This window comes from Pleurodeles waltl, chromosome 7 (genome assembly GCF_031143425.1).
Source record: "Pleurodeles waltl isolate 20211129_DDA chromosome 7, aPleWal1.hap1.20221129, whole genome shotgun sequence".
Classification (NCBI taxonomy): domain Eukaryota; kingdom Metazoa; phylum Chordata; class Amphibia; order Caudata; family Salamandridae; genus Pleurodeles; species Pleurodeles waltl.
The window spans coordinates 1,459,712,604-1,459,732,251 of NC_090446.1; the positions used below are offsets into that span (position 1 = coordinate 1,459,712,604).

The window sequence follows — 19,648 nt, forward strand, 5'->3', positions numbered from 1 at the left end:
GAAGACCAGAAGACGACAACTGCCTTGGCTCCAGAAACTCACCGGCCTGTCTCCTGCCTTCCAAAGATCCTGCTCCAGCGACGCCTTCCAAAGGGACCAGCGACCTCGACATCCTCCGAGGACTGCCCCTGCTTCGAAAAGACAAGAAACTCCCGAGGACAGCGGACCTGCTCCAAGAAAAGCTGCAACTTTGTTTCCAGCAGCTTTAAAGAACCCTGCAAGCTCCCCGCAAGAAGCGTGAGACTTGCAACACTGCACCCGGCGACCCCGACTCGGCTGGTGGCGATCCAACACCTCAGGAGGGACCCCAGGACTACTCTAAGACTGTGAGTACAAAAACCTGTCCCCCCTGAGCCCCCACAGCGCCGCCTGCAGAGGGAATCCCGAGGCTTCCCCTGACCGCGACTCTTTGAATCCTAAGTCCCGACACCTGGGAGAGACCCTGCACCCGCAGCCCCCAGGACCTGAAGGACCGGACTTTCATTGGAGGAGTGACCCCCAGGAGTCCCTCTCCCTCGACCAAGTGGAGGTTTCCCCGAGGAACCCCCCCCTTGCCTGCCTGCAGCGCTGAAGAGATCCCTAGATCTCCCATTGACTTCCATTGCGAACCCGACGCTTGTTTCTACACTGCACCCGGCCGCCCCCGCGCTGCTGAGGGTGAAATTTCTGTGTGGGCTTGTGTCCCCCCCGGTGCCCTACAAAACCCCCCTGGTCTGCCCTCCGAAGACGCGGGTACTTACCTGCAAGCAGACCGGAACCGGGGCACCCCCTTCTCTCCATTCTAGCCTATGTGTTTTGGGCACCACTTTGAACTCTGCACCTGACCGGCCCTGAGCTGCTGGTGTGGTGACTTTGGGGTTGCTCTGAACCCCCAACGGTGGGCTACCTTGGACCAAGAACTAAGCCCTGTAAGTGTCTTACTTACCTGGTTAACCTAACAAATACTTACCTCCCCTAGGAACTGTGAAAATTGCACTAAGTGTCCACTTTTAAAACAGCTATTTGTGAATAACTTGAAAAGTATACATGCAATTTTGATGATTTGAAGTTCCTAAAGTACTTACCTGCAATACCTTTCGAATGAGATATTACATGTAGAATTTGAACCTGTGGTTCTTAAAATAAACTAAGAAAATATATTTTTCTATACAAAAACCTATTGGCTGGATTTGTCTCTGAGTGTGTGTACCTCATTTATTGTCTATGTGTATGTACAACAAATGCTTAACACTACTCCTTGGATAAGCCTACTGCTCGACCACACTACCACAAAATAGAGCATTAGTATTATCTCTTTTTGCCACTATCTTACCTCTAAGGGGAACCCTTGGACTCTGTGCATGCTATTCCTTACTTTGAAATAGCACATACAGAGCCAACTTCCTACAACGCGGATTGGAAAAATCCACTTTGATAGCAGCTTCTTGATTGTTCCGTGGAACCTGTGGGGAGAAAAGACCTCGCAGGGGAGGGGGTTGGGACAGGGAAGTTCCGGAATGTGATGTGCAGTATCAAACAGCGTCCATATTAACTAATATAGTTTATTCATTAAAATGTAACACATTTAAACTGCATTCATATGCACACCTCTAAACATCACATTGGAATTGCTTCAACTAAAACAGTTTTATTTCAGTATCTGTATAAAATCTAACATAACAAATATTAGTTATTTAGTAAAATATTCATGTCCAAAACGCTAACACATTACCTACCCACCAGTTTATTTGATCTGACACAGTGCTTAATTTGTGCTGGTGCTTGCTGGTACTGAGACTTATTTTTCATAGTTCAGCTTTGACCCAGAGCAAGAATGAGAGCAGAGAGAGAAAGGGTGGAAAACTGTAACAAAGATAGGAAGGAGGGATGAAAAACAACTTGCAAGAATGAGATAAGGAGATGGGAAGTGTAGGGTGATGGAAGAAAATTAATCAATAATAGGCAGCTTGGTACCAGCAACTCCAGCACCAACTCCTAAGAAAGTCTGTGCAACACTGCTGCTAAAAATAAAAAAATAAAAATAAAAAAAAAAGCTCTTGGTCCTCAAGATGAGCTTTCCTGGCAGAGCTGAGCTCCTGTCTGAGGCTTCTGCTGGGCATGAAGTGCATTCATTCAACCCAATATTTCTCTAAGTTAGTGCTTTATTTTCAGACAGCATAGCTCAGAAAGACACCAGCCTTGTTCACTTTTTCACTTAGTGCTATTATTTCCAGATAGTAAAGGTCAGAAAGAAATATTGGGGTGAATGGGAGCTTAAAGAACAGGCGCTTGACTTCGCGCCATTAAAGCCAATGCTGCTATGGTCCTTTATCTAAAATGGTGCCTTTCAACCCCTTCATCATTGGCAATGACGCAATGTCTGCGGAGGAAGCCTGTTTGACTTAATATCTCACATTAATTGCTGCAAGCGTCTTTCCTGCGACAGGATAACAAAATGGCCTTCCTCACTGAGAAATGACAGAAGGCGGCTGCAATCTCTGTGCTGATGGAGCTGGGCTATTAATGTCTCTCTTTAAAAAGGAACATCTACTTTTCTTCTAAATACATTTTCTTCTTTACCAGAATTGCTGTAGTGAGGCTTGCAGAAGACCATCAAAAGCTCTTCTCACTATCTTTTTAGTTATTTGTAATTTTTTTTAATTTAGAAGATTTTGAGTTGGCTTTAACCTTCTTTACAGGAATGGGTATCCGTAGAGGGATGGCAAGTAAAAATGTGAAATTTTCTTCAACTGTGCACGAAGATGAAACAGCAGGGCTGCTGCAATAGACCCCGAAACAGAGACATTTTAAGGCATGAGCAAAGTGGGCTGTAACCTAGGCTCTCCACCCTCAAAGAGCCCCCCTCATTTAACTTTCAGGACAGCCTCCTCATTGTCTAGAGTTAAAAAATAAACTGTTTACTTACTTTCTTTTTTTTCAGCTACTTTTAGCCCCTGCCTGAGAGGAGAGACCTAAAGAAAATACCTATTTTATTCTGGTTTGATTCAGCAGCATCAACACTTAGGAAGGGATGATAAGTTGCTGTAGGGTGGACCATCTGCATATATTTTTGGATTACATTTTGGGAAGCAAAGGAGGGTAGATCATACTCTCTCTTAAATCCCGTTTTTCACTCTATTGAATGTGTCACCTTCCAATAATCTCAAGCAAGTGTGCGAGCAGCACCCAGGTAACTTAGTTCTCCCATCATATTGCTTGGATATATTTGTAGGATCCTCAGCCACAGGTACCACCTGTGGCCTGCTCCATCATTGGACCCACATCGCCTAATGTGAGTGGGTGTGCTCTACACATTTGTAAGTGGAGCCCTTAAACAGTGAAAAGCAAGGGATTTGTATAAGTAAATAAAAATTGCCCCATAGAACCTACAAAAACTTTAATAAGCAAGGTCTAGGGCAAAATTAAAAACAGTGAGATGTCATAAAGCCACAATGGTCCTTTACATTTAAGAGGTCGACACGTTTCAGCCGCGTAGCTGCTGCAAAGGGTCAATCGGCTTTCTTCAGGACCAAAATGTATTATAAATCCCTGTGTGCTGTGGTTGAGCTTTCCAACCTATTATAATGCTCTCATAATCATTTTAAGGAAGAATGCACACGATTATACAGACCATGCTTCGGACACTCTCCTCGATATGGTTAGGACTGAAAAGAGAGAAAAGGTATCATATTAAGGAAATCATGGGACATTCCACAATGTCCTATCTTTATTCACACATTCAGTAGAGTAAAAAGCAGGATTTAAGAGAGTTGGGTCTACTCTTCTTTGGTTATAATTTTTGATTCAACAGCATACTAACATTTCAAAGCGCATAGACACAGCCTTGCTGCACTGGCCCTTTTCTCTATTCAGCATGTGGACACAGCAACAGATTTACAAAGCTTTCACGCAAAGCAGTGCAGCAAGACAACTTGATGCGCTGCGTGAAAGGGCATGAATGTGCCGTATTTATCAATATATGGCACATTGCTGCTCTCACTGCACTGTCGCACTGAGTGCTGCCTAGTGCCAATGCAGGCACCCTCGGACTGTGGTGCAAGTATGCCTGTGTCATAGGCAGGATTGTTTTTGTACAGGAAGAGGCACTTTCCGGCACAAAAACACTCGTTAGAGGCTTTTCCCTCTTTCTACGTGTGCTGCAGACTGCAGCACCTTTAGAAAGCAGGAAAAATTAGGATACAAAAATATATTTCTCCTTTTTGCGCCTGTATTTAAAGGCGTACAATTTTCACGCATTCCCAGGTTTTACTCCTCCTAGGAAATCTGGGAATACACCAAAAAGCGTGGGTGGACGTGAGAACACCTGCTCTCCACCTGTGTAACATCTTTTCAGCACAGTGTAACGCAAGGCAGAGACCTGCGCTGTCTTTCGTTTCTCTGGATTTACCAAGCCAAGCAGGGCCACACAAGGTGGCTGTGCGTGACTTGGTAAATCCTTTGTAACCCTTGCATTACTTTGTGTCACCTTGCATGATGCAATGGCAGTGAAAGGGCTTAATAAATCTGGCCCCTACTGTGCAGTAAAGACTAATGCAAAAACATGATGGACGGAATGCAGAACAAATCAAACATTCATCCCCAGTCACAGATCTGGGTTGACTCCATCCGTTTTTTTGCTTGCCATGCCATTCCAGTTTGGACCCAGCCATATGCAAATAAGTCTTGACCCTTTCCCCATGGGAAGAGTCCAGCCTGAACTGCAGGCTAGGTCTTCCCTGGACCAGATACAATCATCCTTGGACCAGTTTCAGGGTATCATCCTTCATCAGCCAGGCTAGCTTGAATCTGGTGGCATAGCAAGCATGGGACCCACGTCTGGGCATACCCTTCCCACTTGAGGCAACAAATGCAAAAACAGATGATGGACGGAATGCAGAATAAGTCAAACATTCATCCCCAGTCACAGATCTGGGTTGACTCCATCCGTTTTTTTGCTTGCCATGCCATTCCAGTTTGGACCCAGCCATATGCAAATCGGTCTTGACCCTATTCCCTATAGGAACAGTCCAGCCCGAACTGCCAGGCCAGGTCTTCCCTGGACCAGAAACAAGCATCCTGGGACTGGTTTCAGGGTATCACCCTTCATCAGCCAGGCTAGCTAGAATCTGGAGGCATAGCAAGCACGGGACTCACGTCTGGGCATACCCTTCCCACTTGGGGCAACAAATGCTTGGTCACTGTGCCACTGAGGCCAGAGGGGCCTAAGGGGCAGCAGAAACAGAGAGAAGCGCAGATTGGTAGGAGTACTAAGAGAGAAAAAACAATGTTTTGTAAAAAAAAACAAAAAAACAGTATTTTTGAGGACTTTCAAAACAGGGAGGGAGAGTGGGTGTGCATTTTTGTTTTCTGTGTATGTAAAAAATTCCTGGTGAAATGCAACTGACATCACACAATACCCGACTGAAAGCAGCTGTACCCAACTATTTATTAGAAAATACATTTATTGGGGGTGGTATAACACCCCAAACATCCTCCCATGAAACTACGCCCCTGGTGACAAATATTCTATCATCACTCATGTGATAATGGGCATACCTTTGACCACATGCTGGGCACATAACATATGGTGGATGGCATCCTTTTTTAATCTTATTCTTCCAGCTCGACAAACAAAATGTCTCCATATACCTTAATGGGAATCACCCCCTTTTTAAACCTTGGAAACTCTCCAAAAAAAGATTTCCTACTTTATTCACCTTACTTAAAAGGATCTCCTTCTTAAATGCTTACATGACCTGCATGTTTAGAGGGTCCTTCTGCCAAACCCTTTGGACAACCATCTGCGGCTTGGTAAAAGCCACTGCACACATTCACGAGAGGAGCACAATGGACTATAAATTTAGAGCCATTCTTACAACTCCAGTGTGAGATAAACCACCTCTAAGAAGAACATTCTTATATTCTCTTATTAAGCAGTCTCCAGTGCACCATATCTTCCGCAAAGTTGTGGAAATGAACATCCAAATTACATAGAATTTGTCTACCGCACTGTATTACAATTCTGTAACACAAGCGTGTGCCCATAGATCAACTGGTCAATAAGTTATTGTAAACAGGATATTTAGCCTTACTCACAGATTTTTTGAGGCAGGCGTTGGCATTAAGGCATATTCTACTTGAGAGGTACCTCTGCAACCCACATCAGATGAACTCCGCCTCCTACCTTGTTTAACATGGAATACACTACTTGCATCCCAAATAGTAGTGATTTGCAAATGTTGCACCTATAACTTTGATCATGCACAACAACACTCCACTCCAGAACGTACACTAGTTCCATGCTATGCACCCACACATTTTCACACAGTAATTCTAGGCTGTACATGACTGGTGTGATCAGTGATGTCTTCAATTGATATGTAATCAGAGGGCTCATGCATGATGTAATTTAACATGCGATGAGTGAGTGATAGGTGCGGTCATAAGCAGTGCAAGGCGGAGGAACGAGTTATATATCAGTAAACTGTAGAAGGTCAATTTCAGTGGTATACTGGTTTGTAAACTTAGGCTTTTTCTTCTTTTAACACTTCAATATAATGTCACTTTAACCTTTTTTTTTCACTGAACAAAACCTATACATATATTCATTGAAGAAAACAAAGTTTAAAGTAAAGTTATACTTAGGTCATCTACTAATAAAAACAACTACTGTTTAAAACTTTAAAAAAAACACTAAAATTCACTAGTTATATGTAACTGATCTAGGTATAACTTGGAGGCCAGATATTTCAGATGTCATCAAGTTAAACCTAGGTAAGATAATTTTAACTGGTGAAATTTAGTGGGCTTTTTTGGTTCATAACTACAGTTTATTTGTATAACTCACCTCTGGGCCTCAACCCTGTGCCCTCCTAGTGGTTCCCAGATTTCAGTGGAGCACATATTGCCCAAACCGGCATATATTGGTTTCCTATGAATATGTTAAGTTGTTATTTGAGCTACAAAACAACGCAGATTGAAATTTCCCTTTGTAAAATACAACTTAGTGTATTGTAGCTGAATCAATGGCTAATGCACCAAGACTAACCCGCTGATGAGAAGGGATATATAAATGATCTCTGCTGGGAATCTGAATTTTGGTGGAAATCTGGTGGATGAGTTTGGCGCAGAATGTCCGACCTAAGGTCAGTAAACTCATTGGCCACTCGGCATCACGGTCAGTACAACACTGAAGGTTCACTTTGCAGGTCACTAACCCTCAGGCAGCTTTCCCAGCCTCAACCAACAGGGGTCAGTGTCCTAATAACTTTTTATATTATATTAATAATAAAGTGCATGGGAGTGTGCTACCCCTGTGTAATAATTTTCTTATTACAGTCCAGTTGTAACAATGCTTGACATAGCTGTTAAACTTTAACTTACTACAGTAATTACATTTGAGCTGTGACGTCCCCGTGCCTGCTGCTAGAGCCAGCAGACAAGGTGGAAGGCAGGTCACCAAGGATAATTTACAGCTAGTGTTTAAATAAGGAATGTGAGAACAGGCATTTCCTTCTTCTGTTGTGTTGTTCTTAAGTAGAAGTATGATCAGCAGAAAGGAAATATTTATAACAAAATGTTTCGTTTTGCACCTGTTAGTCATTACAGGAAACATAGAATTACTCTGAATGTTGTTGTACATTCTAAGCAACACATCTTTTAATAAGAATTGCACTAAATGATTATTTGAATGGTTTTGAAGCAAATTACTAACTGCCTTTTTGTGCGTTGAATATTACTCTACCTATTCTACCTTATACTTCATGTCTTCAACTATACTATCTCTTTCATATGAAAGAGCAAGACACCAAGGATTTAGGCCATTTGTGGGAAGGGTGATTATGTGGCCATGTATTGCAAGCAATAAAACACCCTCTGCTGTACCTTAAAATGTACTTTGGAGTTCCGTGACCTTATAAAAGAACTCTGCCTTCAGCCTCCTTCCTCTATATGGTAATGTAACATCTCGATGACTTGCAATATCCTTATAAATTATGGCAGAGGTATTTGTATACCATACTACACTCATACCATATCATCCACATTTGTATAAGGTCTTCTACAATTATAATGGCACTTAAACGCTTTCTTAATCTGGGTGCCCTTTTCATGCAGCTCTATGAATATTTACATCCATCAGTTGTTGTGTATGTTTTTTTTTTTCTGGTTTTCTGGTTAATGAAGATTATTTAAGTGTCTAGCTTAGCAATGGCTTACACTGTTTGAGGTGAACTTAAACAAGTTTGAGTCTGCTGCAACCTCAGCTTGGCACTTACTGCCAGGTGTTAGTCAAACTAAACCCACCCTTCTTACCTTATGTAAATATCTAAAAACTTTCCTGTGCCACGTAACTGGGATTGCCCTCTCCATCCCCCACCCCGACCTGTACTCTGTGACAGTATGCTGCTTTTCATTGCACACTAAGATCTGTTATTCATACCATATGTATGCATTTTCTAATAAGCTCTATGTAAAGCACCATGATACTGCTTAGGGTAAATGTGCACCATATGAAAGTTTTTATTAAACAAAAATCCACATGTAACAATGTAGCCTTTCTGGTGGTACTTAGCTAGGCATGAAGCACCAGATGGTACTTTTAATAGCAGCTAAAATTGGTTGATTCTGCCCTATCGTCTTCCGAAAGATCATGCCATCTGTTGCTGGATGAGCTATAAGTTTTGCTTGGGCGCTCAGTATGCAGACTGCCACAGCCAGGCACAACATACGTTTGTGACTGGTCTAGTCTATCAAATGGAAGCAGGGCCCTTCATAGGACGAGGGTGTCTTTCAAAGTTTTGAAATAAGTCCTGTAGAGCTATGGTTCTCAACCTTTTGACTCCTGTGGACCCCCACCTAATCATTACTGGAGCCCAAGGACCACCAATCAATCACTATTGGAATCGGAGGTCATTACTTGAAACAGGAGACCCCAGCCTAAGCATTTTTGATGATTTGAACCACAAAACATTACACAAAATATGTAATAATTTAATTTACAAATAAATGTAAAAAAATAACCAAAATTTCAATGGCAAGGTTGGACCTTTCACTCAAAAAGTGTAACTTATATGTCCCACCCCGTCAAAAGGTGGTGGTGCCAAATGTACAAGTATATATTACTACTGCCAAAGTAGTAGTACATCCATCACCACACATGACCATCTACTGCTACTGCAACACCATTACATAGGAAATAATGAAGGTGGGGACTTTGAATAAAATCCCAAAGGGCGTGATGTTAAATTACAATTTTTTTAAATAGTTAAAAATGTAAATAAATATAATTTAGTGAATAAAAAAAAAAAAAAGTATATAAAATCAGTACATAGTTTCATTTAGTTATACATTAACACCTGTTATGAATTTTAAAATGTAATATTTTTATTGAATACACCTAAATTAATTTCAGGGAATTATGTGCATTATTTTGAATAATTATTAATGCATTATAATTTTTCAATGGAAAATTATTTTTTAATTTAAACATCAGAAAAATAATGTTAATTTAATATATTTCCATTCCTTAAAGATCTTGTTCAATTTAGTTAATAGTGCTGTTGCATATTTTAATTTTACATTTTTACGTTTAAAATAAATATAGAACATTGCACTATATTGCTGTTTAATACTAAAATATTTTAACAAACTTTTTCCATTTTCAAAATTGAGTTAATAGTGCTGTAGCATTTTAAGTTTGTTCTATATTTAAAATAAAAATATAGAAAACAAGTTTACAATCGTATTAAATATAAAAATATTTTTTGCATTTATTTTCTGAATTAATAAACTTTTTGTTTTTCCCTACACTTTACCATGTCTCCCTGTTGTAAAGTATAGCAAGTGCCTCTGTTGAAATAGTTTGTTTTTCTTTTTGTACACCTATATCCCAATCATTTACCACACCGCAGTACATCTCATAAGAGTGTGCCGCAGGCCCTTACTTTCACTCACATGAATGGGGAGTGAGTGCCCTGTTCTTGTAAAACAGTGAAACAGCCAGTGTATTTTAGGGGAATGTTAGGGGTTCCTAAAGATATGTTACAGATTGGGCATCTTTTTGTGGTGAGACTGGAGGTCCGGTTGCGCCTTCGCCCCATGGTGTCGGAGCAATAGGGGCCTGATTTTTACTTCTTTAGTGCCACATTTGCATCATTTGTTTTTGCCAAAGCGGCACAAACTTACAAAATATAATTGAATTTTGTCTACGGAGAGCTGTGAGATGCTTCCATTGCAAAAACTTAACTGGCATGCTAGATGATGATGATGATGATGGTCATGATAGAGTAAGGCCAGATTTTGATACGTGGTATGCTTGTGATATGAATTGAGGAGGCCACCCTAACTGAGGAGACTACAGTAAATGCAGTGTTCTTTCTTTTCCGCATACCCTTCTTCCCAGCACGCATCTTGGTTTCCATGTTGCATTAATTTGCCCTTTTCTTCTTTCCAGACGCAGACAATTACTGCAGGAAGTGACGCAGGTACGCAGGAGCCACAAGTGGCCATGTTCTGCGGTGCGCTCAACATGCACATGAACCTGGAGAGCGGCAAGTGGGAGCCAGACGCCTTCGGGACGCAGAGCTGCTTTGGGAGTCAGGAGGAGATACTGAGCTACTGCCAGAAGGTAAGGAGAGGGTGAGCGGCAGTATGTGAGTGGGTCACGGTCACTCCTTTCACATCCGTAAGATGAAAGGGGCTGTCAGCGACCGTCATGCATTGTCGCACAACACAAGGACAGAACTGGCTTACTTCAATTACTGCCAGCAGATAGAAGGGATCATGACCCATTGTTGTGCATCCTTAGACTGCCACCAGGTCAACTCCTGGGGTCATCATGGTGACTGCCAGGATACATGGGTAGCTGGGAGCCCGTGCCGGGTATCCTCAGACCGTCACAGGGCCACCGTTGAGTGTGCTAAGACCTCCTCGTTCATAACCAGGGGATGCAAGGGGTCATTAGGCAGTGTACTGCATCCTCCTTCTTCCATGAGGACAGTATTGGGGTCACCTCAACCAGTAGGTACAGGGAGCAGTAGAAAACTCCCTCAGCTCTGGACAAGATGCAGATCCACGGAAGAGGATTCTGGTGACTCCGCATGAGCTCAGGTACCTGCCCAAGCAAATCACCCCAATAAATTCCCCTCATATGACTCTATTTTGCAACCCATGACCTAGACTTTTTCTGCAGATGTATTGCCATTTTTATCATATATATTATACCAACTGTGTAGTATACATTACCATTGGAGTTATAAGGGTAAAAAAACAGAAGCCCACAATTTTCTCCAACATCAAAATGTGTAAATAAAATAATCACAAATGTGAAACTTTCACTATATGATGTCACCACAGGTGTAGAAAGCCTGTAGATCCCATTCACATCGTACAGTTTTAACTACACACTGTATTTTACAACCCAGGGGCGTAGTGAAACCCCCCAACCCCGCTTTAGCAGCTACAGCAGGGGTGAGGTTTTTATTTTCGGCTTCTTACCTGCAAGTTGAGAGATACGAGATCATAATTAACACGAGAAAAGAAAGGTGAGTTACTAGAAAAGGGAAAGGTGGATAGATGAATGGATTGATGTGTGGGTGAAAGTATGGATGAGTGGGTAAAAGTATGGGCGGATGAAAGGGTGGGTGAGGGAGTGAAAGTATGGGTGAATGAAAGGGATGGATGAGTGGGTGAATGGGTGGATGAATGGGCGAAAGGATGTGTAAATGTGTGGATGAAGGATGGCAGAGTAAATGGAAATCTGATGAAAAGGATGTGTAAATGTGTGGATGAATGACAGTAAATGGAAATCTGAAAGGATGGATGTTTGGGGGAAAGTATGACAGTAAATGGAATCTGAGAGGATGGGTGGGTGAAAGGAACAATTGAGAGCTGAAAAGCTATTGATAGTTGGGTAAGTCAAATGATGGCTGCAGGGGTGGATAGATGCATGCATAGATATTGGATGTGTGAGCAGATGGATGGATGTAGGGAATGGCCAATAGATGAATGGAATGGGGAAAGATTGAGTGAATGATGGATGAAACAATGAATAGTTGACAGAATGTAAAGGTGAACTGGTGGATATGAGCAGGTAGGTGAAGCATGAAAGGATGATGGATAGATACTTGGATGGAAGTGACAAAAGGAGGTCTAGGGAGGTTCAGGCTCACTTACACCACCTGCTTGGTGATGTCAAGGCTTTGGTTAAAGTGGGGGAGGAGTATTTTAATTTTCTGTCTACCCCCTTGCTACAAACTACTGTAAAACACACAGATCTGTATATTTAAATCCAATACATATCAAAAAGCCCAGTTTTTAAGGTTACTCTTCACTCGATAAACTGTTCAGATATCCCCTCCCTGTTACTTCTCCCCTAAGGACCTTCTCACAAACATAGACTCCCCAGTCATTAATGAAGTATAGTGACTCCCTATAGACACCCTTGTACAGCACGCTTAAATTCCTATTCTGAAGTACAAGTATACATGATGCGCAGATGAGTGGGTTAAGGGAAACCCACTGTTCTCATTCCATACTCAAGATACGCTTGGTTAGGAACAGGTCCGGTTTTGTTATAACACTTACAGAAGGAACCCCTGTTTATATGTAATACAACAGTTTAACTAATCCATCCACTCCGGCTCTCCCTCCGATTCCTGTCCATAAAGAGTCCATACGCCTCTCCACCAGCACCGAAGACTACACAACCAACATGGAACTCCTCCACTTCCAGATTGGAACCAACTCTAACACCACTCTGTGAGGCACCCTCATCTACAGGCCACCAGGCCCCCACCCCCCATTCTGCGACACCACCGCTGTCATCGCCACCACCCACACGCTTGCTTCCAAGGACCACATACTCTTTGGGGACCTCAATTTCTACCTGGAGAACGCCAATGACAACAACTCCACGACGCTGCTCAAAAACCTCGCCAACCTTGGACTCGAGCAACTCATCACCTCACCTACCCACTCCGCTGGACACACACTCGACCCAATCTTCACTGCCAGCAACCAGATCTCCATCAGCCACATCACCGAACTCCAATGGACTGACCACCACTGTGTCCACTTCACCTTCAGCAAATCTCCCCCAACCGACACCTCGCTCACCTACCACCCAACAGGAGCTGGAACAAGATAACCAAGGACCAGCTACTCACCAGCCTCAACAATTGCCCCCCCCCGACGACCTCGACACTAACAGCTGCCCAGTACCTCATCAACTAGATCTCAGACTGTGCCAACACCTTAGCCCCCATCAACAAACCCTCCAACAGACGCTCAGCAAGGAAAGCCAACTGGTTCACCCCAGCCCTCAAGGAGTCCAAACAAAACTGCAGACGCCTCGAAAGGAAATGGCGCACCAACAACACCCCCAGTAAACATGAAGCCTTCAAAAAAGCCTTAAACACACACCACCAACTCATCAGGACCACCAAGAGAAACACCTTCCAGGAACGCATCAACAAAAACACACACAACAGCAAAGAGCTCTTTGCGATCATCAGCGAACTGACCAACCCCAGAGCAAACTCCACAGACATCCTTCCCTCACAAGAACTCTGCAACAACCTCTCCACCTACTTCCACCATCAGATAGCAGATATCTACGACAGCTTTCCGACCCAGGACCATCCCGTGCCCAACACAATCATAGCCACCACCGAAAGCTCCTCGAAACCCCCACCACCTACTCTGCTGGGTCAACATCTCCGACAAGGAAACCCTCAACATCATAAACTCCATCCATTCCAGCTCTCCCTTCAATCACTGCCCCCACCACATCTTCAACAATGCAAGCAACACCATTGCAGCCAAGCTCCGGCACATCAACCGCTCCTTCGAAACAGCCACCTTCCCAGAAATCTGGAAACACGCAGAAATCAGCCCTTACTGAAGAAACCAACCGCAGATCCAGACGACCTCAAGAACGTCCGACCCATCTCTCTACTCCCCTTCCCAGCCAAGGTCATCGAAAAGGCTATCAACTCACCAAACACATCGAACTCTACAACATCCTTGACACCTCTCAGTCAGATAAATAGGCAGACAAGAGGACATCTTGGTGTAGTTGCTGTATGACCTGGCCTCCGAAGAGTACCCAGAGAACTCAGTTGGATGCTGTCAAACCTCCAGCAGGTCCCACAAGGGTAACACTGGCTCAGCATCCCACAGACTGAAGGTGTCCAGTGTCCAGAGTGTGTGAAGTACTGATGGGCAGCCATACCACTCACAGGCATGGGCAGGGCCAGAGTGGTTAGGTGTGGTGAAGGACTTTTGGGAAGAAATGTATTGATAATGTGTATGTTGTGACTTTATCCCTAAACTGGTCAGTAGACAACTGTAAGACAACTTTTTAATGCCCATACTCAAAACTAGTTTCAGGTTTAGATAAGCCAGGTTCATCATTATATAAGCAGGTGTTAAGTCTTCACTCAGCTTAAACTATATGTTCAGCTATAGGCGGGGAAGCAAATGTGAGTAAATGTAGGCCACACAGAATCTTTGACCTGAGTAGTTCAGTTGGATGTTAACAGTTTAAGGACCTAAAATAAAGTTTACAGCTGAAACAGATGGTGTGGATACTCGTTAATTGTGAGCTCAGCTCATTTAATTTGTTGTATGCAGCAATCTTTCTGTCCATGTTGCACACAAGTAAAAATAAGATTTATTTTAGAGGCAGAATGGAGCCACTCTACAAATTGAAGTAAATCCATGTTAAAACATTTTATAATCTTTTAAAAAAAAATGTTTTCGAGGCATCATCAACACAAAGAAAATGGGGAAGTTGGTGCACAGACCGGTCAGGCCTGTTCAACAGATCATCAGATCACTAATGCAGTGATCTAATATGGGTGTGCGGTATGGTAGTGGTAGCTGTGTTCTGTTGGGGGGTTCTCCTTACAGAATAGGTGGTCTCACTTACATTATAATGTCATGCTTCATCATTCGACCACCTATCCCCACCTAGGTAAGATGGTACCACCTGGGTGGACTCAACCTAGTCATTAAAAGAACTCTGAGGGAGTGCTGAAATAATATCTTTCTGGATAAAGTGGGGCTCCAGTTCAGTGACAATATAAGCTAAAATTACCTAACATATCACCAGTGTGTCTTACACCTTTTAATAGTGGTGTTTGTTGGTAAGGTTAAAAGCACAATTGGGACACTATTTAGTATAATGATTCATAGTGTCACCTTAGTCCCAATGGCCAACATGTTTCTGCCTGCTTCTCTAGCCAAACTGGTCTGGGGCATTCGCCAGGTCCTGGGATCCCTCCTATATACAGGTATGTGCCTTTCCTACACTAAACGTTAACTGCACCTTTATAATACAATGTGGGCCTACCTGAGAGATAGCTCAGTATGAGGTGGCCTATGGAGGAAAGGAAAAGTAGGTTGAATTTGAATTACAGACACAACTAGCACACGGTGCATGAAAGTGGTCACTGCAAGCCACGGCACACTGTGTGAAAAGTCATGCTAGGGGTGAACACACAAGCATGCACATGTCAAACAATGCTAATGTTTGAAACCTCAACCAAAACAACATATAGGCTCAATCTCTTACCCTCCAAGATAAGGGCAGGTTGCACCTGGTCTGGGGAAGGGGGGGGGGGCGTGGAATGCCCCTTGTAGTCCCACTCTGTGAAGGAAAAAGGACAGAATCAGAGGGAGTCAAAATCCAAGGAGTATCAATGCAAGACTACATAAATGTCTAGTATTCTCCATAGTGTATGAAGGATGAATGTCAACTTAAATGACAAAACTACAAGAAGAATTACTAAGTGTCACACTTGGGGAGTTAATGAGGCCCTGTTCACAGTGGAGGGGCTGCTTTGGAGGGTCATAAGTCTAGATCATAAAGACAATGATGGCAGCATACTAGTATCAATCCCATGAGAGTCATAGAGGCTTACTCTTACCGAAAGTCAACCTACATAATACATACATGAACATAAAAGAAACTAAAAAGGTCAAAGTAAATGTAAAACGAGTGACAGAATACATAAAGAACATTCATCTTATCTGTAGTGAAAGGTTCCAAAGAGTCTGCTCGATGCGGCCCCCGGGGGAGAAAGCAGGAAGGACTTACTACATCAAGGGGGCATACTGCAATCGAAACTAATAGGGTCCCTGCCCCAGCTGCTTGTGATGCTCGGTCAGAGAGCCGTGTTCACTAATGTAGCCAGTCACCAACACGCACTCCGTGGATGTGTTCAACGCATGTCACCACGGTGCTAAGACTCATGGGAGTTGTAGCCCCATGAGTCTCCCTTTCAACGCCCGATAGAGCGCTGGAAAAGATTAAAAAAAGATGCACCAATGCTAGGTGGAAAAAACAGGAGGGAAGGAAAATGTCTGAGGTGTGGGGGGTGAACAGGATGGGGGAAGAATGGAAAAGGGAAGGGGGGGCAAAACTAGGATGAGCGGAGGAAGGCAAAGAAAAAAAAAAGGGGGGAAGCAGGGGGGAAAGAAAGGAAAAAGAGAGTGGATACAGGTAAACCGAGGGTTGAGGGTTGTGGGGGGGGGAGAAGCAGGGTTTTTATTTTTTTATTTTGGGGGGAGAGAGAGAGAAGTGAGAAAAATAAGAGTGGGGAAACTTGAAGAGAAACTAGGAAACAAAGGGGGCAAGAGAGGAAAACAAAGGAAGGGGGAGAAGAACAGGAATGAGGGATAACAAAAAACAAAGAAGAGAATACAGGAAAGAGAAAAAAGAGAAAAAAAAAGAAAAACATAAAAGGAAACTTAGAGAACACTGGGAACACAGGGAATGAGTAAACGGGAAGGAAAGAAGGAAAAGGTAAAAATGAGAATACAAAACGAAGCTGAAAGCTTAGGAGTGCTCAGAGGATGCGCTACTGTGAGAATACAAACCAGAGACAAGAATTCATCTAAATACAGGATCCATGTTACGTGGTTTAGAGTATCTGGATTCAAGCAAGTTATTATTAATATTATGGACATTCCACAGTCTGGGGAATATTTGTTTTGGACAACTTGAACAAATCCTGAGAGAGAATGCAAAAGGACAACAATACATGCATCAAAGTCAACCATCAACCAAGATCATGTTCATCTCCTGCTAGAGTAGGTACAGTCACTACCACTCAAGGAAGTACTAAAGGAGGTTAGGAGCCAAGTAGTTTGAGTGCACTTTGCCATTCCAAAGATGGACTTGATACGTCAAAACAGATATGTTCAACGCAGCAGTATTGCAGGTTGTAACAATTGCATTCCGCTGAAAGATGTATTTGCCGCTCATCACAATCATAGGGTTTATCTTTAGGAATAAAGTTGGCTCAAGTCTGTTTAGTGGTGCTGGCAGCACCTCCAAGACGTAGCCTATGTATGATAATCTACATGTGATCAACAAGCTATTAAAAGAGGGAAAGGCTTCAGCTATGGCAGGACAGCAGAAACAAACTGATACAACTGCTGATGCAAATTAGGTTTCATAGTCAACATTATCAAATCATTCAAAATACCATCTTAGTAAAAAAAACACATTCTGAGGCAAAGATCAATACTGTCAAACCACTGTCTGCATCATGTACTCAGAAGACATAGGGATTGCAGCATCTCCTTTACCTTCACCAGACGTCAGCCTCTAACAGTGAGGGTGGTAATGAAATTGATGGGATTAATGGCAGCATGCATGCAGCAGTTTTATATTGCATGCTCCACATCCTGGAATGTCTTACAAATTGATGGGCAGTCTTCTTGGACCTGGGAAAATCTAGCGGTCGTGGCAAAAGCCTTAGAAATGGTGAATGTAGGACAACCAGAGAATGGAGAGACCATTCAGACTACCAGTCCCAATAACAAATCTCTCCGACGCAGAGTGGGGCACACTTAGAGACAGTCCAGCGTATTAAGTTCCCCGAGATAAGGATGGCTCACATGGTTCTGAAAGCTTTTTAAAGCCTGATCAAGAAGATGCTGGTTCAGATTCACACAGACACCACAATGACCATGTTTTACACCAAGAAGCAACGTGGTCCTAAGCTGTTCCCACTTTCGTTGCTAACACAAAAAGCTAACTTTGGGACTTAATCTCCCAAAAGAGAGAAATGGCAGATATGCTAAATCTGCCAAATCATGAGAGATTTTTTTCATATAAGTAAAACATAAATATAGGAGAACCATTTGTATATTTAGTTGTGTTTCGAATTACTGAAGCTTCACATCTCGGTATATACATCCAATTCTAAAGGGAAGGCACTGTCTCCAAAAGGCTGTTTGCTTATACGTTTTCCCAAATTCCATACGTGATTGGCAATCAAAATGTGTGGTGATGGTAATAGCATCATGGTGGGCTCAACTCCCATCCGACACAGATAACAAGATGTAGAAATTACCAACTCTTCTAAACTTGCTGATTATGCAGGGGGAGAGAATTTAGCATAAAGACCCCAAGAGTCTCAACTGAACAGCCAGGCTTCTGAAGTAAGGGTCTGGACCTCTTAATGTGTCAGATAAGTGTACAACTGGATTAAAGTAAGTTAGAAGACCTGCAGCATTAGTGTGTTTACAGTCAAGGGGAAACATTTTTCTTTGTGCTTTGCTAATAGTCCCTATCGGTTATTATTAATGGGTATCTGGCAGCCTCAGGGTGAGCGAGTTATAACTGAGTGCATTAAGGACAACAGTCTGTGTGATTCATTTAAAGTGCATTCAACAGTTATATCTGCTTACACGAGGATCCTGAAAAATGGATTACTGATCAGACTATCAGCCATTAAAGCTTTTCAATAGAGCATCTACTATAATTTCAATCTACAAATGTATTCCTACAGTTAAGGGACTAATATATTTCTGGTTGCAGGGTTATTAAGGGCCAGATGTATCAAAAGAAAATTTTGCGACTTGCAAATTGCGAGTCTAAACGACTCGCAATTTGCAACTCGCAAAATTGTATGCAGAAAGGTGTCTCAGACACCTTCTGCGACTCACTATGGGGTCGCAAAGACCCAACTCATGAATATTAATGAGGTGGGTCGCATTTTGCGACCCCATAGCGAGTCGCTGCACTCACAGGGATGGTGGGCTGCTGGAGACAGCAGACCTCCATGTCTGTGACTGCTTTTGTAATAAAGCAGTTTTTTTTTTTTGTTTTTTTTTAATTGCAGCCCGTTTTCCTTAAAGGAAAACTAGTTGCAATACAAAAAAATAATGAAACCATTTGGTTTCATTTTTTCAGAGTAGGCAGTGGTCCATTGGACCACTGCCTGCTCTGAAAAATAATTTTTAGCGACCCCTTCCCGGACCCCTTCCTGGTTGCGAATGAGTTACCACCCACTTCAAGTGGGTGTTAACTGCGAATTGCTTTGCGACCGATTTCGCGGTCACAAAGCAATTCTGCATTGCGGTGCGAGTTGCAAATAGGAAGGGAACACCCCTTCCTATTTGCGAGTCGGATTCACATTTTGCGTGTCGGTACAGACTCGCAAAATGTGAATCAGCATCGCAATGGCTGTTTTGCATGGCTCAAACTGCGTTTTTAGCAGTTTGCGACATGCAAAACGGTTCCTACATCTGGCCCTAAGATCCCTGGTCAGCAGGTTCATGTGACCCTAATTAGGAAGTTCATGGAATGCCTGGACAGAATGTCCATTGGAGCACTATACAGAAGGTTCCTGGTGAGACAGTTAATGAAGAT

General features: G+C 42.8%; 1 protein-coding gene across 2 annotated transcripts in view; it reads left to right on the forward strand.

Moving 5' to 3' along the window:
- APLP1 (amyloid beta precursor like protein 1) overlaps positions 1 to 19,648 on the forward strand; it is a 212,823-nt gene that overhangs the window by 88,735 nt on the left and 104,440 nt on the right. For both annotated transcript variants that reach the window (XM_069201122.1, XM_069201124.1), the window contains exon 2: positions 10,433 to 10,606. In XM_069201122.1, coding sequence (XP_069057223.1) covers positions 10,433 to 10,606 — 174 coding nt within the window. The remainder of the gene's footprint in view (positions 1 to 10,432; positions 10,607 to 19,648) is intronic.